This window comes from Ascidia mentula, chromosome 2, assembly GCF_947561715.1.
Source record: "Ascidia mentula chromosome 2, kaAscMent1.1, whole genome shotgun sequence".
Taxonomy (NCBI): Eukaryota; Metazoa; Chordata; class Ascidiacea; order Phlebobranchia; family Ascidiidae; genus Ascidia; species Ascidia mentula.
The window spans coordinates 11,557,845-11,582,195 of record NC_138567.1 but is presented as its reverse complement, the minus strand read 5'-3'; the positions used below and the strand labels follow the sequence as shown (position 1 = coordinate 11,582,195).

The window sequence follows — 24,351 nt, the reverse complement described above, 5'->3', positions numbered from 1 at the left end:
GTAAGCGTGGCTTCCGTGACCCGTTATCGCCATATGTGCATATTTTGTCATTTGATTAAATGTCGGTTTTCCATTCTGGTCGCTGCATGGAGTTTGGCGCTGGTTTCAAGAGTTTTTTTTGCATTCCTATTCTTGTTGCCGTGATTGGCGGCTTGGTTTTAACGACGTTGTCGGGTTTTTTGCATCTCGAATGCTCTGTTCGGTGTGTGCGTGCGAATCTCTGTCTCCGTGTGTGTGTGCGTGTGTGTGTGTGTGAGTGACCGCTAACACATATTCCATAGCTCGAAGGTCATAACGACGTCCAAGTCCGTTGACAATGCTTTCATTTTACGGCTCATGCGTGATTCGCTGTCAGTCTGCTACGGGCGTTGTTAAAGTCTTATTGCGCGGTAATTAAGGTAAATCGCGCTAAACGTACGCTTAAAAATTGGGTTAGGTTTGTTTATGCTTTGAGGTAACTCGAACGTTCTTAATTGATTGGGGTTAAGGTAAAAAATGCTGGTGAAGAAAGGACAGAGACGGTGTCACGGCTGCCTGGCAGAGCGGGAGAGCGCATGTGCTGGGCGTGGTTTTCGTGGCATGCAAACTTAACCTTAAAGGTTCGACACAAGCTGAACCGACACCAACTGTTGATGAAGCCGGGTGTTATAATTGCAATCCCCTAAAACACGAAAAGCGTGTTTGCTTGGAACGAATGTCATTGAAGTAAACACGAAAATCATATTTCGGCTGACGTCTTTGGTTTAAACATTGTAATAAATTCATATTTTTTGCACATGAGCTTTTCGCAAAGCAAATCTTTCAACGTCAGGAATTGGAAAAAATCTAGTTTTCGTTTCGAAATTAACACATGCCATCAGGTTTTAGAGCGGTTCAGCTTGCGTCGCATTTTACCAAAAGGCTTTTTAGTCCCAATTAATAAACTTACACGTTCCTCCTTTCCGTGACGCTTGTAGGAAGGCGGAAAACTTACCTTGCGATACAATGTTGGAGGAGGGCGTACCGTGGAACTACGCGAGAACACGCCCGTGTCGGATGGAAGTTACCACACTGTGCAGATCAAACGAATGTGGTTGAACGCCACCATGCGGGTCGACCACTGGCCAGAGAAGAGTGTGGCGCCATCTGGTGAGTAGGAATCGCGTCGTGTTTGTGATTGTTCCCAAAGCGTAGTTTTTTTGGTTTTACACATATGGGATTTAACTTCTGTATTGTTTTTGTTAGAGTTTGTATAAAATTTGCAATTCGAGACAACTTTCACGTGGTGTAGAAAGAAGCAAGGGTGCTTTTCAGCCAATTAATTTAAAAAATAATTTTTAGAATTTTAGAAGATCATAGCATACAAGACAAAATTTAGAAGAACGTGTAAAATTTGTTTTGTTATCTACTAACCAGCTCCGCATTAACACGTGCATGTTTGGCTGTGTTCCGAACCAACCGCTATGTCTTCTAACCCTAACCCGTTGGATTTGCACGAAAATCATACAACTAACAGCTTGCAGAATGGCAGCGCTGTCGGACGAGCAATGCCGGTTTCAGCAACAAGTTCAACGACGGCTACGGAAAAAAAATCGTGATACTAATTGCCTGCCCCGCTTGCTCGTCTGCGTGTGCATCAGCTCGCTAACTCTTACCATTTCTCTTTTCTCTTATTTGTCTCAGGGAAAGCACGCACCCGCTTAGCCCTTATCAGCCCCACCATAGCGCCGGCGGCCCGTAACACGGTGGCCTCGTGGCTGCGCGGCAAAGGTAGATACCGCTAACAATACTTTCGATCAAGTGTTTTTTTTTGCTAGCGAAAATGTGTTCCGCCTGTTTCTGTGCGAGTGTGGGTGTTTTTGTGTGTGTGTGTGTCCTAACCAGGTCCTTAGCGGGCCGTTGTGAACGTGAATGTGCCTGAATAACTTTGCCTGTTTCATCTTAACCATTAATAACAGACTAACACAACGTCGGCTCATCATATAACTGACTTACATGCATCAGTAAAGAAACTACAGACGCTAGAGTCATGTGTAAAATTGCTCTAAACCAACCCCAACTTTGCTGCCAAGATATGTTTCCGCGCTTGCAAATATCTTAACCATGTTGCCCGATTCGAACAGAGCGTGTGGCGTCCGTGTTCAACTCACAGTCCACCATCCAGATCGGCGGACTGTTGAGCGACAGCGCCATGTCCATCCTCGAGCAGCCAAACTGTGCAAGGACATTGACCAAACCCTTCCGTGGTCAAATGATGGGACTTTTCTTTAACGATGTGCGAGTTTTTGAACTTGCAGCAAAAGGTGATCATTTTGGCTGGAATTTTAGCGCTATTGAACTTTTGCAAGATCATTTTGGCTGAATCTGACCGTAAAATAATCGTGTAAGTGAACTTGTTTGCGTACGCACAACTGCATTGTTTATGCATTTTTCAAAATTTGTTTGACCGCAATATTTACACATTAAACTCGTGTTAGTTTTTCGCAACTTTTCCGGCCAATGTTTTTCTGTTTTGGTTTATTCGAAATTGTTTTCATTCAACAGTGATTCTGCATTTTCACTGAAAGCCCGAAAGCATGTAAGCCAGCCATCAAACCAATAACAAAACTCCACAACTTTTTCAGGCGACGAGCGCGTCCAGTTTTTCTGTGACGTTACGCGTATAGGTGGTCCTGACATATCTCCAACCACCCCGACCATTTCCCAACCAGTTACCACCATGGCGACACTGACCGTCTTTTCAACCACCAAGTCCACTCCCATACCCAATGTAAGCTCACGCAGCGAAAATACGTATAATTTAAATCCTATCCGTATACTCTCATGGGTAGTGCTTAAAGTTGAATGTATATTGAATAGTATAGAGTAAAGCGTCTGTAAGCGTAAATAACGGTTATTTAATAGTCACAATTACGTGGCTTAAATTTTTTGGGGGAAATCAGTAGTAGATTCAATAAAAACTTGCTTTGAGTCTAGCTAAAAAAGTTAAAAGATATTGTCTCATGGCAAAAGAGTTTTGTAAACACCAGTAAAGTGATGTCTGTTTAGCGACCAAAGCAAATACCTAACCCAGCATACAAGGTGACAAAAGCAGTATTAATGCGTGGCAACGTTCGAGCGAACTTTCCTGTTCGAGAATAAAAACACCTACGGATAATCAACAGTAAACCAATATGTCCAACTAAATCTGATCAATTCCTTACAGGGTTCCGACCCAGACGACTGTGACGACGAGGATATGTGCCCTACATCCTCAGGTAAGCTTACACATGAAAAATACGCGACTAGGTGTAATGTCAACCACACTTGCGTAGAACTGCCAAGCGTCTGTTCCAACAGCACTCTGTACCCGCATATTTGTCGAAGGCATTAAACATCACTTTGTACCCGTGGACCGTTTTTTGTACCCGTTGCGCACAACTGCTTTGAAACCTTCACAGTTTTACGCAAGTGTGGCCGAGACAAATGCGATAGGGTTCATTCCTAGTGAGATATGATTTAGCTAACTGTGCGCTCCACTCTTTCTGTCCCCACTCCACCACCCGCACATTGCCACAAACAACCACCAAACATGCTCGTTACGTTCCAGTGTATTCCTTTCCTCGAGAAGGTTGCAATGGCGCAACGCGAGCAACACATCAATGGACTGTTAACGTTATGAACTGCTTGGTGTTGTTAACGCTAGCTCCTTGGGCCTCGTGAGTCGCAACAGCGGCTCAACAACGAACTAGCGACAGTCTTCCTTCCATATACACCACATATATGCAATACATTATTAGGTTGTTTCTATTGTGGCGCGTTTTAGTATGTTTTTGTCAAACTCGCGAGAAATGAAAATGCGCCGCACACACACATAGTGGCATGTTTAATGGTGATAGAACGATACATATTTGAATTGGTTTAACCACGTTCTTTTTTGCCTGCTTGCACGCTGACATAATTTCGTGGGAGATCTATAAAGTAAGTACTGAAATATGTATATGTGTTGTAACCGTTTTATTTCATACTCTTTGGTAGTTTGTCAGATACGCCGCTACACATAATATACACCACACTTTGCATTGCAATTATTGGGCCTATATACTTACTAAAACTTATTCTATTTTGGAGAGATTGAGACTTTTTGGTGCTTAACACAATTTTTTGTCACCGTTTCAATTTATTTTTGCTTCTAACCAACCTACATGGATTTACTAACGGCCACTTTTTATTTTCACAGGCTCAGGTGCCGGTTTATTCGTTGAAACAAACGTCCCCGCCGAACTTAGCGAAGCGCAAATAATCACAACAACTCTCACCACTGCCACGTCATCGTCGCTCGCGCATGCGCAGTCTGGGGGAGACGAGGGGTCGCTATCAGGGGTCGAACGACTTCTTTTCGATTTGGGATTTTTCACTACGCAAAAACCTGTGACCACAACCACAAACAAACCGCCAATCGCCACCACCGAACCAACTAATGACGTCAGTAATGATGACGTCGACGACAAAGAAGCGCTGTACGTGGAAGAGGAGGCGGAGGTCGCATACGATAAGACTGTTGCTGTGCCTGAAGAACGGAATCGTGATGTCGAGATGGAAGGTTTGGACGAAATAAAAAGAATTTTTACCGAACCGGTAGAAGACCAAGAGGCAAGAGACCCTGACCACGGGGAACCCCCTACATTCGATGCGGGTTTCTTCGACGTTCTGGATATTTTTACTCGGGAGGAGGTGGACAATGATCCATTCCCATCTCCTGAGGAGCCCCCTTCGTCCTCCACCAGCACAACAACATCTACAACGTCAACAGCAAGAAAACCTTTACGGACAATAGAAAACGTCGCAACAAAACCAAAGCCCAAACCTAAAACGACAATCACGAGAGTGACAACCGAAGCGACGAAACCCACCACAATACCGGAACCCCCACTCTCAACAACAACTACCTTAAACAAACAATCTCCAACAGCAAAGGCAACTGTATTTGCGACGCCAGGCGCTCTGGACGCTGCGACCTCCTCTATACTAAGCTCCAGCACAATATCCGGCACCGCGGCCCCCTCTTCAACATTTTCCGGTCAGAGTTTAATAAAAACGCTTAAAACCACCAAATCGCAGGCCCTTGTACACCCCCGTGTAATCGCACCAGCTGTTAACGCACAAAGCACGACGCACGATAACGCACCAATACCGCACACCACACACAGAACCAACTCGACTTCACTCCCTGACACAAACACGATTAATGAGCTTGTTGCTTCCACGCACGGCAGTAATCCACATGTTTTGCTATTTTCCCCATCCACTACCACACCAGGCGAATACACTGACCTCTTTCCCAACCCCAACCCCACGACCGTCGCGGCAGATTGGACAGGATCAGCGGCATCGGCTTTGGCGATCGCGCAAACCGGTTTATACCGGTTTAAAGCAACCCAAGGTGCCACCACTTCGCCACCGCCGCCTTTTCCACCAATGTCGCCAACGCGGTCGGCGTTCCCTTCCCCACCCGCTTTCTCCGCCAACAACACCGTCAGCCTCTCAAGGCCTCCAACGGCCCCCGTATCAAGCGCTATTGTTACCGACCCTGATGTCACAGTGGCGAGTTCCGGAGGCGACGGAAAGGTCAAATCAACAACCAGGAAGAACCCGGTCGACGCCCCAGGAGCTAACATGATCAACACGAGCAACACGTCATCATCACCGGTTGATGTCACAGGGAAAGTGATGTCCAACTCCACTGGTCCGATATACATTGGTCAAGCGACGGCCGTCACCACAGCCATGATTGCCGGCATCGCGGCGGCGGCGGCCTGCTGTGTATTGCTACTTTTCTACGTCATGTACCGCTTCAAAAAGCGCGATTCAGTGACGTACAATGTCGGCGAGCGTGAGCGACAATACGGCGTAATGCCGAAGAAAGGAAAACCAGTGACGGCGGTAAAGAACGGTTCGATGAAACGCGACGCAAAGGCGCAGAAACACGACAAGGAAAAGGAATACTACGTATGACACCCACTTGCTGGCGCCACTCAGTGGCGCAAAATATGCACTTGCGCGATCCGCCAGGTCGCGCGCGAGGCTTAGCGCAAGCGCCAATTCCCGCATTTGCCTTCGCATTGATTTCTGTCGACAATTTTCTCAGTGTGCGCTTGTGAGAACAAAACACGCCGGCATCATTTTTTTTGCCAACTCACTGTTACGTCGCCAACTAACTATAGAATATTTAATTAATAATTTTGAACATTTTTCGCGCAATCTTCGCACCGACACTGTTGCGCCCCGCAAGCGATCTGCGTTCTTCAACCACGTGTTTTAGTTTTGTGGCCAGTTTGTGATGTTACTGCTTCACTTGTTGTCTCGTTTCTGCTTCTCACCGCAACAAGCTTCTTATTTGAAAGACTGTAAACCAACAAGTTTTGATATACTGACAGCTTGAGGCATGGAGATGATATGATACAGATGACACAACAACGGACCAAATTTGAGGCAGGACAGGGCTCAGGTGCATTTGCCCGATTTGGCTAAAATGGGCCCCACGATTTTCCTCAAAAACCATAAAAGAACCACATTGGGTCAAATCGTGATCAAGATTTTTTGTTTCGCAAAACTAAGTCTATTTAAAAGCTAATAAAGTCGTTACAAAAGCAGTGCACCAGCAAACATTATAGGCATAGACAAGAAATTGAATTCTATTTAAAAGGATTGAGCACAATTTTAACTGATTACAAAACTGTAGCGTTAACTTATTCCATCCTCCGAAAATATTTTCGAATGTTAAACTTCTTCTGCCTAAAAAAATTATCTGAAATACTTTTCTGCTGTTTGCAACAAAAAATCTGCCCGCTTGTAATCGGCTACCACGTTCCAACTCACAGAGCCTCATTCAAAAACCTACTTCTTTATAAACAATCGATAGGAACAATCGGATATAATAATAATAATATGGGAAACGCACATAACAACGAAAACGACACTATTTCAACCCGCATCAAACCTTACGAAGCATAACAAAATGTTAAACGCGCTTAAAAAAGTTTCGTAAAGCATAGAACAATTATATGGTGAATAATTTGATGACTTGGGGTGGGAGAAGATGCATAAGCGACAAACAACAGCGAGGATAGCACAATATTTTAGTATAGTGCAATAACACTGAAAAAAACGTAATCAAAAGGCCAAAAAACGTTGACGATACAAAATCACAACGAATAAACGTTCTTGTAGTCAACAGTTTGTGACGAATTTTGATAAAATGATACAGTTTAATATGGAAGTATGCACCAACATAATATACAAAGACTAATGTTTGGTTTCGCACCAGATTTTAATGAATTCGAGAAGCTTCAAGTTCGGCGTGGATTGGAAAACAAAAAGCTAATCTCAAGTAGCTAGACGCCAACTTACCCGATTAAACCACAGTATAATTTTTACCTGATTTCACAAGTATGAGCACACACGGTATATTGCAGGAAAGCTACCAAAAATTTGAAGGACATAAACAAAAAAATCATTACCCTATATACGTGGCTTTGAGATGTGGGCGATGGTAGTAAATTCTAATGCATTGATAACACCTCGCTGTGCCATTACCCTGTCTTTGTTAAACTATAATAGTTATACCACAATATTTAGGCATATTCTCTTTCTTGCATAAAGGTATGATTTTTATGTGAAGCAGGAGTTTGTTTGGCCAAAAATACAACATTTACTGAGGTTGTAACGGGGGTACAGACATGTATGTTTAATTGCGTTCCGTCGGTCGAATTTAATCTTTGTAATGATATCTACGGTAACAAATTTGTTCTAACGCGGCATTATGGAAACTTTGTAGTCGAGAGTTTTCAAATAAGGCGTCACCAAAAGTAGCACAAATCTTATATACAAAAAATATGGAACCCACAAACACATGCTTAACCTCTTCCGTGAGGTCCCCATGTTGCATTGTGCTCAAACAGCCACAGACCTATTGAAACTGGCGAAGAAATTGCATCGGAACGAGAAAAGAAAATACAGACTATCCCTATTACCGATGGCGCGAATAATCAGATTCTAAAAATTGCTTAAAATTAATTGAACTTGGAACATGTGAACACACTACCTAAAGTCGGCGCTGTAGCAAGAGGACGCCGATGTTAAGCGAATCAACTTCGTTTCATCTTTGGAATTGACCAAGGGCGGTGTGTCGAGGTTACTGTTGTTGTTGGAGTTGTGGTTGCGGTTGTTGGAAGCCTGGGTGAGTTCGGTGGCTTTCGAGTCTTCAGCGTTTGACTGGGTGCGATATGAATGTGTTTAAGAACTGAGACAGGATTTTTACTGCCGAAATACAGGATAAATTATACACATACTTTGGTTAAAAACACTAACACATTCACGTTAGTTAAAAAGAATGAATTTTTCTGACGTTTCGCTTTTCCTTTAAAAAAAATGGAGTTCTTCGAAGAGAAAAAAAAAACCTGATGATGTATGCGATTACTGCTATTACAGCATATGAGCATAGCACGAGAAAATGACAAGCACACAAGGAAGTATTCTATCAACACCAATTGTTTAATGTCTGTTGTTTCCTGAGAGGCATTTCGAAATAAATCACACATACAGTGTTTACGATGTCCACCAGACATGTTGAACATCAAATTTCACGTATTTTAAGTGTGTGATTATTTGCGCGATCCGAAGTCATGTCCATGCACGCATAATTTCACACATATACCACACTTACATTAGTTACCAAGCAGAAATTGAACCAACAATTTATTAGGACAATTTCTAATCCAACGACACCAAGACTAAGTCTCAATGTACGCTGCCCAAAGTCAGGAATGTCCAATTAAGAATGCGAAAAATATTTAAACAACAGCAGTTTGGACAATTGGTTGACGCGAATGTAGTGTATTTTTATGAGATACTTATGTTGGCTTGATGGTTGTTTTAAAATATGGGTCAGTGGGTCAATTGCCGTTGAAGTAATTCAGAAGAACCGATCACAACTCACCACTTCGGACGAGTTGTTCGCCGCTTGTCTTCTCAAATTGGATTTGATCAGAACTGTAAGAAAAGAGACACAAAATTTTGTCAAAAAATATAAAGGTTTTGTTTGGTGTAGTTTGGTATCGTATGGGGGTTCATTGTAATGCAAAGGTGATTGGAACACAAATATCTGCCTAAAACGCTATTTGCTTCGTCACTGCAAGGTATAATGTTTGCAACATGATATTTCATGTAACATCTATATAACTTTCAATATAGCAAGGTTTTCGAATAAAACAATCTTGCAAATAAATTTCAATGATAATTTTCGCTTAATTCGCATGACGGAAAGGATGTCCGCAAACAAAAAAATCCACAGCGTATTGGAAATATTCGTAACAAAGACGTCAATTTGACAGCGAATACCATCGATCCAACAGCGGAAATCAATCCCGAGCGCTCAAGGGAGGGACCAATTGAATTTGCTCCCATTTTGGGGTTGGATGACATGATTAGCATCGACTTTTTGACGTGGTTCGACTTACGCATCAGCTCTTCCCCATGGTTGCGACGAATGAAACAAAAACTACGTAGAGGTGACCGCTGTGTGTCAGTTAGTATTTAGGTACCAACACGCAGAGTGCTTCTTATGGCACTCAAAATGTTAAGAGTAAACCCTAAACCATTGTGATATCAGCCTGGGTCGTCGGAGTGACTATTTTTGACAAGCATGGTGAAAATTCTAGGTCATATTCCAATACTGTTTGTCGTTTAAAACTTAGTTAGTTTGCGCAAACCTTTTCTACACACAAAAATGTTGGCACGCGTATTCATTAACATTTTCACATAATTTGTAAACTGCTCCGACCCTGGTGTAAAAGATCTTATTTAAAAAACAGAACAACGTAAGGACTTATCGGTATGCTGGGCAATAGAACACACGAGTTTGATCGACGCCTCTACAAATGTATTACGTCGACACCAATTAAAATGCAGACATTCGTCTTGATCAACACAAGCAAACGGGCCGCATGACAGACGAAGGTGAGAAACTCAACGCTTACTTGTCATCAAGGTTCCCAACAGTAACGCTACACACATGAAGATGTTCGCAGCCTTCACGCTGTACTTCTTGCGTAGTTCGTCGGCAACCAAGATGAACGTGATGCCGAAGACCTGTGGCAACAACTTCGCATCAACACCAAGCGACAAATCCTTGACGAGGGCCAAAGGTCATGTTGCGACAAAACACGGGCTTTGTGAATTTTCAGCGGTGAACCGCGAGGGATAAAGTCCGCTTATTGTTAGCAGGCGTATCGTATCACTTGCTCCGTTTCAGGCTTGATTACGGAGTTTAAGGAGTTTGATATGACAAAGTTCAACCAATTACCTGACCTTTTGGGCACACAGACGATGATAATGGGGTACAAACAAATTGCCTAGTGGGCTGCAAAATGCTTCTGCCTCTACACAAATTGCCTACATTATCTCTTCTTCTTGATTATAAAATTATGCGGATGATACAATTATGCAAGGATAAGAAGTTTGTTTTCTGTATTTTATGAGTTAGCGGGACAAGACTGTTCACACGTTAACATTTCCAAAAACTCTGTAATGCATTCGTAATATCTCAGTCCACCTACATAAGTGTTCGCACTAACTTTTGAATGCAATGCTACATATCATTATACACGTTATTGTAACGCTCGCGTATATCATAAACGCACATGCTGTATCAAATACAAGCCAAACAGTCGTTACCTGCGCCGAAACATTGAGGAGTCCAGCCGAGGTAGCTTCGGATTCTGGGTAGGTGATTTCTGCAGCAAACTCAAATCCGATAGGGAGGTAGCCAGTCATGAAGAACCTGAGTAAGTAAACAGTACTTGAGATAATCTCGGCGCCACGATCTGTGTGAGATTTGATAAATCGATGTTTGCGGAAGGATGCTAGAGTACTTTATGTTTTGAGTAAATTTAGTCGGTAGTTTTCCACTGGCAGTTTGGAAAACAAATGTTGATGAAGCAATTTCGCTGCAAAATGTCCAACATTTTTGTCCAGTCGCAATTATCGTTACTATGGCATCGCGTAGGTTTTTATGTATCACCGATAAAAACAATCGGACAATATTTGTTGTAGCTAAATTTAAACCTGTGGTTGTCAACATTTTTATTCACAATTTGCGGTAAAACATTTTTTTCGGTCGGGTGTTTGTATAAAATCCGAATCGCAATGTTATAAACATAACCGGTTGATAAAAGATTATTTCATATAAGACAAAGAGAAGGAATTTTACACACGCACTGTCCGAAAGATAAACATGTAGGATTTCCGCGAACCGAATGTTGAGAAACACCAGATCATAAAGGTTGCCAAAACAGAAAACATGTGGTTACATTTTACTCACCCAAGCAAGCCGATTGTTACGAAATCGAGCCACAGTAGTTTCAGATCCAGAGTGAAGGTGAAGACGAACATAAAAGCCATCGACAAAACGTAAATTCCAACCGTAGTACCCCTGGGGTACAAAAATAGTTGTTACGTACGACACGCTAATTCGTATTTTTTTGTGATCTCGGTTAACCGAAAGCGAAGAAACGCCTTTGGAAATTAGGCGACCTTCTATCTCGTCAATTCACGTAACAACGACATAGGAAAAATGTTCGCCCTAATTGAAATTCATCGATCCCAGTTCGAATACGTCTCAGGAGGCGAAGGCGACATTCAACTGGGTCACTAAGGGAAAGTCTCAAATTTCCAAACCTGAGGAGACATGTTCGCAGTATAGCAGAAGGTGATGCGCCAGGTTATGTAAACACATAATATTCAAAGTATTTTTGGCAGGTAGTTTTACTTGCAAAACGTATCATTCCAAACACGACTATAGTATGCGGAATTTGAGCTAATAGCGACGGTATCACAGTACATTGAAGTAGTCCTAAAAAAATAACTTGCATGTTTGGATCAATCGTGGCAAACCAAATCACGACTAAAGGTGATTTTCAGACCAACAAAAGTCTTCAAAATCTGATACTTTTGAAACACGCGTTTCAAAACAAACGTTTCACACAGTTTAATCGCCATTTGTTTAATAATTATTTGAAACGTACTTGTAGAGTCTGGTTTTGTCCAGAAAGTATCCGCATACTACAGATCCTCCCAAACCAGCCACAACCATCGTCAGACCGATTTGACCGATCTCCCGTCCAGCATCCTGCAACAAAGATTGAATTTTTCACCCAATTCGCAATGACATAATGTCATCGCATATCGTATTTTTGCACATTTTGTACTGCTTGCACACACGTGACGTCAAGCCGGATGACTCAAAAATTCGTTCAGAATGTGCAATTGTTGTAAATTTGCAAGCCAAATTTTGTACGATAAATGATTAATGTGGCGTACTTATTTATCGAACATAATAACAGATTACTTTGTAGATCTAAATCTAATAAATTTGGATGTACAGACCGTGTATTCATACTTATTGGTTTACACTATATTATTTTACACTAACAATGGACCATCATCAAAACCATTACCACTGCATGTATCACCCCCATGCTTATATAGCGATACATAAAAATAACACGTTGATATTTGTAGTAGTCTTGAGTGTTATTCTTACTCGGTATAAATCAACTGAGGTATAAACCATCAAAATTCAACGGGAGATAGAAAACAGGGAACAAAAAAATAAGCAAATTGTTACCGGATGGAAAGGAATCAAAATTTGATTGAGAAGCGTCCCAATGGCGTAATACGTTCCTGTGTTGATTCCTGAAAATCAAATAAAAAATGTCAGGACAGTTTTGGCGAAACGTATTTAGCAAATTGATCAAAAAACTGTCTGATAAAGAGGCCATTTGACAGAACTATTTCATTTATTTAGGTATTTTTCTGCCCGCGAAACAACAACGGTGCCTGCAAAATGATTCTGATATTCGCGAAACATTTTTATTCAACCAAAGTTAAGTAAAATAAAAGTAAAACACGATGACGCAAGGTATGGAAGAGTTTTCGCAACCGGGTTCGTTCCAGACCAACGTTCATTATAATTCAAAATCTGATCAAGCATTTCTCCAAAAACAATCGACGCACTCGGGTTGTATTGTGTTATCCTTCCGCAAAAACAAGTCGATCGCTTCGACGCATTTCTAACAAACACACCAACGACATTTGCGTGACGGCCCAAGTTCCACGACTGCTAACACTACGTATGACTACCTGAGGGCCGAAGTTCAGAGTCTGTTTTGAAACTCTACAACAGCCAGAGGGGCAAGGTGCGAAAGAGCGTAAATTTCCACGACGCAATAACACGGAGCGACTGGTTTCGAGAAATTAATGCTTATTGCATCATCATTTTGACCGCATTTAAACGACAGGAAATGATTCCGTACATTTATTAGGGCCTGAAAATATGAATAAAATAGCAATGTTAATGGTAAAGTCACATAGATCGTTTTTAGTTGCCATATCGGTAGGTATTTGTAATATAGCTTGCTTTGTAATCATATAAAACATGCCGTAAAACTAAAGTTGTAAATTTCGCATTCTGTAAGACATTAAATGCTAATTTATGGCATTCACCATGGAGTAACAACACTTACCGTAGCTGACTAATAGAAGTACGAATGGGACATTCTTCATCAGTTCCCTGATGGAACGTTTGTAGTTTACCAATGAAGAAGTATGTTGTGCCTTGTTCTCGATTTCAGTCTGCAGAGCAGTTGCGCTTGCTTTGCTGGGCGGTAAAGGGGGCTTGTCCCGAATGACTGCAAACAAATGTTATGGTTTAAATCGCTGTAAACAATACTTCGGCTGCGCTGATTGGCAGATGGCGGAAGCGACCAAAACGGTAATAAACTTTAATTTCGAGACAGCTTTAAGTCGTAAATTTAGGTTAATCTTTCGTTCAAGGTCGTTAAACGATTGTGACATGCGAGCACAGCAGTACAACACTTGATTGATTTTGCGACAACTCTTTTAGAATACAAGCGTTTCCGCACTTTCGTTAAACACAAGGCGTCGATATATTGACGTAGCCTGTAAGGGGCCGTATAGCCAACAAATATTTCTAACTTAAAGGTGATGCAAATTTGTTTTTTGTTTATTAAATGTTGAATTTGATTAAATTGATAGGAAAATGATGTCATGTTAAGCGCGCCAATTTATTTTCCTGATTCATACCAAAACGTTTTATTCGGTAAAACCCCATATCTTATTTGGATTCCACCGAAATTTGGGACTGGCTAAGTCACTGCTTCGATGTTCTCAGATCCAGTGACAGAAAAAAAAGTGGAACCCAGTACTTACAGAAAAATATAAGGAAGACAACGACGGTACAAACAATAGCTGAAGAAATGAATAGAATCCGAAATCCAGCTGCGACTTCAGACATGTTTTGCGAATCGGGAACAATCAAAGGTGGAACAAGAAATCCAATGGCCACACCCAGCTGCCAACATAAAGCATACGTTGAATAAGCAGTAAATTATTGCATTTCAATACCGAGAAAAAAAATGCATTTCGATACCGAGAAAGAAAATAATGTTTTGCCGAGCAGAAGGATGTGGCGATAGAGTATTTCGAAACTCCCTGGAAACGCGTAATAGGTTTCTGAAAATATTGTCGACGAGAACATGTGTGCATATGCGCTACACGAAGGAAGGTGGCTGTTTTTATTTGCCTTCATAAATGCTTTCCAAAATTACTTGGGTAACTTATTCCGACCCTTTTACCGGTTATCGGCGCCTTGTTGGTTTCACAAACGGTCAGGCCTTTATCCGTTACTGAGGGACGGTTTTGTTTGTAATTATTTTTTGCCGTTATTTTGGGCACCGCAACTACGGACACGCATATGGTATGATTTACAAACCCTAGTATGACCGTTTTTGCCACGCAACATTTATCAGTTGCTATATTGTGCACGAATGCACTATGCACATTATATTCCAAAAAAGGTATCAACGTTTTTTCGAAAATTTCGCCTTGTCACCTCTGCTAATACAATGCACGCTGTTTTCCTTACTGGCATTGAGCACCCTAATTTGTGTTATGGCAAACACCCTAATGCAGTTGCAACTATTGGGGGTGATAAGTTATTGTCTAGGAAGTTTGACTTGCTTCCTGTATGAAAAGTGGAAATGGGGTCAATAAATGATGGCCACGAGTTGTGCTTTGGCTTACCCATAGTCATACTAAAGTTAAGTGAATGTCATGGGCCACTATTGTTAGAGTTTTTTCATAGGTGAACCAAATAACAGCAAATACTGTACATATATAGACACAACTGCGATAAGAGCCATACAAACATAACAGCATATGCTGTAAATATATAGACACAACTGCGATAAGAGCCATACAAATATAACAGCAAATACTGTACATATATATAGACACAACTGCGATAAGAGCCATACAAATATAACAGCATATACTGTAAATATATAGACACAACTGCGATAAGAGCCATACAAATATAACAGCAAATACTGTACATATATAGACACAACTGCGATGAGAGCCATACAAATAAACAATTAAATTTGCCTGTTGTGATCAATTAGGCCCAAAATAGGCATTTGTTTTAAATTCACTAATCACCAGTCATTAAGCTTCAATCACCCCTACCACTTCCCAGCAGTAAATTTTGTGTGACACATTTACTAGACAAAGATATTTATGACAGTTTTGTCATTAGCATGACTGATTAGCTTCTGTTTCATGGTGCAATCTGTTATACTAGTGAATGCACAACACACAATCCAAAGTTTGTAACCTAATATATCCTAATCTGACTAATTCACCACTTTATCATAAAAGTTATATAGTTAGGTTTACAAATTTCAGCCAAGTGATTCTATCTACCTGGTTTCCAAACACTCCGACTGAGGTTGCAGTTGAAACTTCTCGTTCACCAAACCAGAGAGATGCAATTTTTGGAGGAATCTCTAATATAAAGGATTGGGCACAAGCTGCCACCGTTTGTCCTGCAATGAGCAATGGTTAGCTATATGTTACCCACAACATTTACATACATGAAAAATAAAACAAATCATTTTCTTACAGGTAAAAAAACAAAACTTACCCACAAACGATATGATGAAATAGTTTGGATTTACACTTGCAATTTTTATGAGCGAACCGACAGCATTTAAAGTGGCCCCAAACAACAGTATACGTCGAAGACCCCAGTTGTCAAGCATCCAAGTGGCAACAAACATCAAAGGAATATAGGTGAGCATATAAATCATTGAAGTCCAGAAGACAAAAAGTTCACTTGTGCCTGTATAGTACCGTATGACAATATGTGTGATGATTGCATACTCGATCCACTGAAATGCACTGGACATGGAGTAGAGACAAAAAATACCCATCATCAAAAATCGCTTTTTGTACAAATGAGTCCTTGTTGGGTTTGGTAGGAAATCTGCATCACTTTCCTTGCGGCAGTCCCGCTTGTCAACAATAACAACTTCAACCTGGCTTCCATTTTGTTTCAGTTGAACACTTGATTCCTCTGAAGGCAACAGTGCTTCATCAGTGTTGAGATTGGTTTCTTCCATTCTGCTTGAATGCTAAGTGTGGACACACTGACTTAAAACCCCAAGCTGTACAGTGGCTCTAATGCCACATCCAAGATTCATACAGCTCACGCAAATCCAGAAATATAAAATAAACGTTCAACTACGGCGGGGTTTCGCAAACCGCGTCAAAGCAGCACCTATCAAGTCAGCGAAACAAATGTAGTCATCTTAGTGACTACTTGCTTTAAATACAAATAAACCCACTGAAATACATTTCCTGTCGACAACTGTTCTTCCCACTAACATAGCTCATTTTTTAAAAGTTAAGCAAATCGTTAAGAGCAACTTAATCGGCACACGTGCAATCCTTGCCATAGGCTATGGTAACATTGCTGTTGCTGTAGACGTAGTAAAACTATATTTACCGGCAAGAGATGAGCTACCCTTCACTGCCTTTTTCCCTCGGCAGTTTTCTATTGTCTCGCCCAGTGGACTTTGCTCAGAGCAAGGTTTCTGCAATGCTAAAATGCATGTCGATGAATACCGTACTAAACTGTACGTTCTTCCTATTGTAAAACGACAAATATACACCCTTTGTTTGAAAAGATTGTATTTTTCTGAAGTTTCGCCTGCACGAACGACAAGGCTTCTTCTGAAAATAAAACAAACACATCACCGAAACCTGTTCTCTGTTTCACAGGAAGAACGGACAGTTTAGTATTCATCATGTTACTTGGTGGTCAAAACCTATTTTCAGTTTTCGTGCACGTCGGGTCGGCCCATTGGCGTAGCCGGGAATTTGGATAGGGCCCAAAGTATGTCATTGGCTAATAAACCAGAGTTTCTCAACGGTGGTCTATGGCCAGCAGAGCTCAAGAGGTACTGTAGTGTTCTGACACACGTAAGCACTCATTGCTTTGCAGACTTGATTGTAATGCGCCTTAGAGGTCACAAGCGTTCTTTTGTACGGTAGCAATAGAAACAATACTCAACATAGAGACAATAATGCAACAGTTACTGTATGGGGGGAGTGTAGTGTAAAAGGTTGAGAACCACAGGGCTAAACTAAAGTACAAGTTTTTGGTTTAATACATCACTTCACGCACCAGAAAACGAATGGACGTACTTAATGGCAAATCATGTTTAACAAAAATCATTGGAAATAATGTTGGAAAAACCCAACGTTACGAATCACCACCACAAACATTTGGGAGGAGACTTGGCTCCTTCCTGGCAGTTTATAATTAGCTGTCAATTATTTTTGCAATTTTAGAGCCTGCGGTTTATTAATAATTAACTTCTTATTTGTTTGAATTTACGATCGTTTTCAAAAATTATATAATGTAAGGTAAAATAGGAGAAAGTTCCAAGAAATGATTAGCATTGTAGAGAGGTAAGGAGGAAAAAAGAGGTGCACGGGTTTCGTCGTTTTTGGAACACATATGTGGTCACTACACATGCATGTAAATCGTTTATCGTACAAGTGAATGTCCACAAAAGCTTCTTTATCTAATTTTTGGTCGAGTGTTTACTTTCAAATGTTAAACATCTTTGTGGCACTTTCGTGGCCATATATTTTTACACCGCAGTTGCATATTTGCTGCAGACATTCTCTATTGGGACTGCATGAAGAGGTATTATTGTGGTGGCACACCTTTTGCAGTATTAATGAAGTGGCAACTACGTATCGCTGTCTTTCGTTTTCGCTTCCCAAGCATCTTTCGTACTTTCATCTCCTTTCATCTTTTTCACAGTATTTGAGAACGGCTTCTTAATCCACAACGTCAAACGCCTGATAAAGTACTGGACGAACTCAACTATAGTGATGAAGCTCATTCCGATCCACAAACCGAGTTGGCCGCCTTCAACAACAAAGTCAAGTCCACGTGATATGCAAATGTCATAAAACAATAAACCATACATACCGACGTCACTAAGTAACCCGCTTTCGTCCACGTACTTCGACTGAACTTGTTTTGTGTAACCAATAGTCTCAAAGGTCACTTCAAGCCCTACGATATTTTCGTTGATGTAATCAGGCGGCAAGTTGGCAATCGTCTGAGCAAAAACATAAGACCTTGGGCGACGTCTAGCGGCCACGAGATTACATTCATAAAGTTTGTATCACTTATAGCCTAGATTTCGTTGCTTTGCTGCTAATTTTCGCCAATGGGAGTTGTGGTACCTGGTAGAAGAGACTTGTTTCCCGTATCGGCAAATAGGAGTACGACATCCGTACAGGATACTCGGTAAAAGAGCACGGTATTGTGCAGTTGCAAAAGTCTGGCGAATACTGAAAGCACATAAATAAGAAACTACCCATTGCGCATGAAATTGGAACCATTATTTTGTTTGAGGTCAATTTTCACAAATATAGTATTCAAAGTGATATTTAATTTGCACAGAATAATATTTGAGATTATAAAAAAAAAACAATAAAAAATACTACTTAACGTGCGGAAAGACTTATTGTATTACAAATGACCGAGTTGGGTTTAAAACGATTAACAAACCATTTTAACGTACTTCTTTTTTTATTTTGGAAATTAGTGGAGAACTGCAGTTGTATATCTGGTCTATTGTGCATTGCGGAGCAAACTCGCTTGCCCAAAGCTGATCAAAGTGGTAGCATCCACAGTCTTGCAGCACTTTATCCGTAAAACAGTCTAAAAATCCAAAATCATTACCAAATGCATACTTTGATAAAAATGAATAGAAAGAAAACCTATTGGCTCTTTGTATTTTTGTAAACTGCAGCAGTTTAGTGGTGAGCAATCTGAACACAAGGTTACCAAGGTAATCGCAAGTGGGATTACACAAAGCAAATACCAGCGATTTTCGCGCACAAATAACACCTTTAGAAAAGAATTACGTCGATACAGCGAAAATACAAACGGAGCGTGTTATTTTTTTCCACAATACGTAACATTATCACGTCATTAAATATTTGGATTCGGTGCGAAATTTATCGAATATAGGTTGCAGGTATTATTCGGTTTCGGCCGAATCCAATTTTCACTCTGTTGGCACAACCCTACATTGTACTTGACTACTATTGTAAGTTTAGTCGCATTTTACTTCATAGTTCATAAGTCAAATCCCAGACAGTTCAATACTTAAAACTGTCAAATCTATTCCACCGCTGTTTGGTTTGGACGGGTAAATAGAGTTAGAAAATCTTAACTTCAAGCACGAACCGAGTAAACAGGAGTTGAGTGTGTATTGCGAGAAGTAGCGAAGTGCCTTTTGGTTTGGAGGATCACATTTTCCCCACGGCTTGTACATCACATCAGTGTTGATTTGTGATAGGAGAGCGTATCCTTTTCTTCCTACTGGCACCGCAACTCCGTGTCTGTCGAGGTCAGGGGTCACATCTTTTGGGTGAACCTACGACAAATTGCAGTCACATAGTTTGTAAAAAGAAGGTAAACTAACATTTCTCATGTCTCGTCGCTTAGGGTTACCAGAAGTCAGGATTTTTCTGGACATGTCCAACATTTATCGAAAAACAACGCGCCTATGGGAAAAAATGGCAAGAAACTGTAAGTGAGGTCTTTGACTAACAAACCCTGCTTTCTGTAATTGCGCTGTGACAAATATGGCAACCTAATCTATATAAAAAGTATATTTCCGTTAGAGTTTTCAGTCGGGTCGGGCAAATGAACGGGGATTGAAGTCAAACGTTAAAAACTCTGCAATAAAAATGAACTGGAATTATGAACACTGTATATTTCAGGAAATATCATTCACTGCAAGCAACCGAAACAAAAATTAGCTATGGGCCGGTAAAACTTATAAACATTTTAAAGATTTAAAGGTTTCCACTTGGCAATGCTTTTGATATTTTTACCGACACACCGAAGCTGAAAACATGCGTCGGTCCGAAATATAACAATACGGAGCCAAACAACAAAAGCGACACGATTATATCATGTTCTCCAGTCGCCCGATCGCGACGACAACGATTGAGCGTTCCTTATCAATTACTTATCGTTTTGCTTTGTGTTTCCCCCGGGGACGAGAAAACAAATATACACTTACCTGAAAAAGGATCCCAGCCTCTTGCCTTCCGTAATTTGGTTCCTCGGTGTAATTCCAGTGGCGGACGTTGAGCATAAAGGTCAACCCGTTGCCTAATCCCCCTACAGTTTGATTCAATTGGGGCATATTGGCCGCGTTGAACGTGTAGCATCTTCCCCTACTTGTGAGTATTTCTGTGAAATTTGCCACTGTGCACAATTCCGAGGCAAACCTAAAAAAATGTGTGAAGCAGTAAAGGTAATCATCATGCAACAAACATTTGGTCGATTCATTTGATTTAATTTGATAAAAACCGCGATAAGGACGTTTTCTTTAATAAAGAGAAATATATGAACACCAGTTAAATGAAGCAATAAGTTCGGTGATCGTTGATGGATTCACGATAAACAGCCTTTACTACCCATGTTTATAATTGGGTGACTTCCTGATAAGGAACGCAATTAGATTCTGATTTGAAGGTTTTCTAATTTTTGCCATAAGGTGTAATTCAGCAAACGTCATTATCACATAAATCGGCATGGTCTGTAAGGGCAAAATAGACACTAAAGCTGAACTCTTTGTGAAAAGAGGTTTCCCACTAGAAGGTGAAACAGTATATCCACACATAATTGTATTACAGGATAATGAAACTAATATGGATCTGCTATTGTACCAAGGTATCCTGACAGACTGCTGATCAGGCACCGTATCGCAAGTTATATTTCTATGTGATAAACTTGGAAACATAAAACAATTATCAATAATTTGCGTGAGAGTGTGGCTAAACTCCAAATGGCGGGACTCCAAACTTACCGGAAGATGACTTTAAAAATCATTAAAGTCTCGCAAGTGATATTTCTATGTGATAAACTTGGAAACATTAAACATTTATAAACACTTCGTTGAGGGTTGACTAAACTCTAAATGGCGCGACTCCAACCTAATCTGGGGACGACTTTAAAAGTCAAATTCTTACCCGCAGAGCAATAACTCTCGACCATCTTCAACTTGAAACCCTTTTTGGAAGTAATAGTCGCTCACAGAAAAGTTGCTGATATTTCTATAAAAGTTGAGGTGGGTCGTGTTGATTGGAAAGTTGATAGCGCGTGCGTACGCAAGATCTGAGGGGGTTGAGATCTTGTTCAAAACCTGCATGGCCAACTTCTCATCTTCAGAATCAGGCCAGAAGAGCCTGCGTTAAGACAAAAAATGGTGATTTGTGCTGTGCCCTCATTTCTATTCATAATGTTTATTTTGCCATTAAAAGTTAATGAACATTTCCTTTAAACAACTTTGTGCGGTCTTGGATATTTTTTGTCACTTGTTGAAGCCCATATATATACAGAACATCTGGGGCGACAAATACATTGCTTTAGGTATATGCCTTGTGGTTTGGAAGGCACGTAACGAAAAATAGTGATTGAATACAGTATTTCTATGCATAGTTTATACAATCGATCGTAACAGACGGCTTTACATTTATATATTGTAGCAAACGTGCACTAAACGCATTGGCCACGATCATGTATACATTGTGAAAAGCAGCCGTAATTATGTTTTGACAAAATCTACCTCGAATTTGTGCTGCAGACACCATAGGATAAGAACGCTTTTCGATCCAATGACAACAAGATGCGCCCAAACTTATTATTATGATATGTGGCGAGCAATGTTACCTGTTAAAGTTGCATATTGTCACGGACGGGAATTCGATGCTGCTGACGAACTCTTGCTCCACACTGGAGGAAGTTCTGTACGCGTAGTAATTTTGAATGCGAGAAGCGACTTGATGAACTACACCGCATGTCATTCCTTGAAAAATAATGCAGATTGAGAAAACGCGTTTTGTCCTCAACTTAAACCAATGCCAGTTCTAAATAAACAAGTTAATTTTTGCCAAAAAAGCGAACTTATGAAACTACATAATCAAAATCGTTCTTCTGGCACAACGATTTTGATTAATTAGTATGCCTGGCAGCAAAATTAGCAGTATATTTATGAAACTACAGTCAGGACAAACAGGTTTCCCAAGAATTCCAAACCGTTTCAAAATTCCGATTCGTAAAATATGAACCTTTTGACTCACCGATTACCAGAACCACCCAGAAAGCTTTCTGTATCGAATTGGTGCTTTTGTACCAAAATGCTATTCCATGACACGAGGTTTCCGAGGCAAAACTTTTCTCTAAATCAAAACTCCTTTTGTCTCCATCTTCCTCGCGTTCGACGCTGATAACGTCTTCGCCACAGTTCTGGCATCTCATCACTACTATAAATACAGGCGCCCGTTGGCGTGTAGATCACTTTGATGCTTCTCGGCCGTTTTAATTGTAAAGAAACAAGAGAATGTGAGACCGACGCCCAGCTGCAAGTTATGTGCGTTTGACGTATTTTATTTTGGACAGACAGCAAAAACTTATAGCTCTGTATCAGTTCATCAACGCAATACTAATAAAATATGCATGTATGTTTTTGCAAACTTGGACCACAAACCTGGTCCCACAGACTTTCATTGCTACTGAGTTTTATAATCCACACTTGTCTAATGATTATAAAAACTATACCACTAAGTAGCACGAAATTGACGCTATCAACGCCAGTCACTGATAAGGAAGCTTTCGCCTGGCCAAAGACGCTTAGTAACGCAATTCTATTGTCGCTACGTCACGCTTTGATGAAGCACGTGAGCGGAGGCGTACAAATTCCACGCCCATTAGTTCTTGTTCCCTGTATGCCTTTTCCGACACGCTTGAAAGGCTCCGTTTGCTCGTTTCGCTGTCACTCATCCTTTGGTTTTGTAAACTGACATATATCTTTTCCAGCGCAGAGGGGATGTTTTGTTTTCAAAATCACGTATTTACGACGGCAAATGTCACAAAACCTTTAATCGAAGAGTTTAAATTATTGAAGGCGAGCGGGTTTCATTACAAGAACATATTAATTACGCCTTTCCACTTGCTTTGTCAGGAGAATGGCCACAGTGACGTAGCCCAAGTTGTGAATACAACACTGTGTACATATTACTTTATATCTAACTGCAAGTGCTTAATCTGCAATGCCGCGGAGAGCAAAAAATATTCGCCCACAAAATGATATATATAATAGTTTTATTAGTTATTCCATAGTTTAGGCCTAGCAAGAAACGATTTTAATTTCTTTGCAAAAGAAAAGCTTCAGTGGTAATTCTTTATGGTTATGGAATTCTAATGGGTAATCCATGTGACTGCAGTAGGCCTACATTACTTCTTTACACGCCTGTTTGGTTTGTTACGCTCTGTATTTGCTACAATTTAATACAGTGGACTCAGTTATATTTTTTGAGGAAAAATCCTTGACGTTTTGAATATTCCGGATTGTATAGTTTAAATTTTCGCCAATTTCGGAGTTGCTCTTTTTTTACTTTCTAGCTACTTGCCTAATTGTATTGTGTTCTATAAGTCCACAACATTGTAACATCATATTCACTCCAAACCGCCAATTCCAGTAGGCGAAATCCTACTAACTACACTTCGGACAATTAAGAACAGCCGGATATATTTCCAAATCAATTTCTCTTCAACCTTTCACGACACTTCGATCAATCCTTGCCAGAACTATTCGTAACACAGAAGTCCACACGAAATCGAAATCGTGAAAGAATGGAATATATTGAACCCAGTCGCAAAATCGCAGCGTACAAAACAGTGGGAACACAATCGACGCCTAATTAACAAACACCATCTGGTTTTTTGAAGCACACTCACGAAAAACAGACGAATTGAACCAAAAGAAAGCAGCATTAACTTTGAACTTTATTGAATGTACACTGATTTTGGTAAGTTTTTGCAATGAAGTGCTCAGACTATTATGCTACATTTAGGCAGTAAATAAG

At 40.6% G+C, this 24,351-nt stretch overlaps 3 protein-coding genes across 9 annotated transcripts in view; 1 reads left to right on the top strand and 2 right to left on the bottom strand.

Moving 5' to 3' along the window:
* The window catches only part of LOC145890641 (neurexin-1-like), a 142,378-nt gene that overhangs the window by 32,399 nt on the left and 85,628 nt on the right, over positions 1–24,351 (top strand). For 3 of the 7 annotated variants that reach the window (XM_082981764.1, XM_082981763.1, XM_082981762.1), the window contains 6 exons: positions 957–1,128; positions 1,663–1,749; positions 2,103–2,282; positions 2,604–2,749; positions 3,185–3,236; positions 4,199–6,360. In XM_082981764.1, the coding sequence (XP_082837890.1) occupies positions 957–1,128; positions 1,663–1,749; positions 2,103–2,282; positions 2,604–2,749; positions 3,185–3,236; positions 4,199–5,973 (2,412 nt within the window). In that variant the 3' untranslated portion in view covers positions 5,974–6,360. Of the gene's footprint in view, positions 1–956; positions 1,129–1,662; positions 1,750–2,102; positions 2,283–2,603; positions 2,750–3,184; positions 3,237–4,198; positions 6,361–24,351 lie in introns of those variants that run through there. The other 4 variants (XM_082981766.1, XR_014399571.1, XM_082981767.1 and 1 more) reach the window with 4 other exon arrangements.
* Positions 6,884–17,168, bottom strand: LOC145890645 (choline/ethanolamine transporter flvcr2a-like). Its single transcript, XM_082981771.1, has 11 exons — positions 16,022–17,168; positions 15,802–15,923; positions 14,248–14,389; positions 13,542–13,706; positions 12,644–12,711; positions 12,042–12,145; positions 11,339–11,449; positions 10,693–10,798; positions 9,996–10,107; positions 8,957–9,009; positions 6,884–8,232 (listed from the first exon to the last, which is right to left on the bottom strand). The coding sequence occupies exons 1-11, from the start codon at positions 16,497–16,499 to the stop codon at positions 8,059–8,061; spliced, it is 1,635 nt and encodes a 544-aa protein (XP_082837897.1). The 5' UTR covers positions 16,500–17,168; the 3' UTR covers positions 6,884–8,058.
* Positions 17,173–22,891, bottom strand: LOC145890647 (bile acid-sensitive ion channel-like). Its single transcript, XM_082981775.1, has 9 exons — positions 22,567–22,891; positions 22,157–22,292; positions 21,457–21,672; positions 20,502–20,712; positions 19,658–19,847; positions 18,987–19,126; positions 18,646–18,753; positions 18,386–18,518; positions 17,173–18,322 (listed from the first exon to the last, which is right to left on the bottom strand). The coding sequence occupies exons 1-9, from the start codon at positions 22,742–22,744 to the stop codon at positions 18,141–18,143; spliced, it is 1,494 nt and encodes a 497-aa protein (XP_082837901.1). The 5' UTR covers positions 22,745–22,891; the 3' UTR covers positions 17,173–18,140.

Bases quoted from the DNA above. Each gene is read 5' to 3' on its own strand.
- LOC145890645 (XM_082981771.1), bottom strand. From the start codon at position 16,499: ATGGAAGAAACCAATCTCAACACTGATGAAGCACTGTTGCCTTCAGAG. The intron at 11,450-12,041 runs GTACGTTTCAAA...TTTGTACCCCAG, and splicing joins GACAAAACCAGACTCTACAA to GGGTACTACGGTTGGAATTT. The intron at 8,233-8,956 runs GTGAGTTGTGAT...TATCGCACCCAG, and splicing joins CGAACAACTCGTCCGAAGTG to TCAAACGCTGAAGACTCGAA.
- LOC145890647 (XM_082981775.1), bottom strand. From the start codon at position 22,744: ATGAGATGCCAGAACTGTGGCGAAGACGTTATCAGCGTCGAACGCGAG. The intron at 20,713-21,456 runs GTAAGAATTTGA...ACATTTTTTTAG, and splicing joins CGAGAGTTATTGCTCTGCGG to GTTTGCCTCGGAATTGTGCA. The intron at 19,848-20,501 runs GTAAGTGTATAT...AATTTGTCGTAG, and splicing joins AGGCTGGGATCCTTTTTCAG to GTTCACCCAAAAGATGTGAC.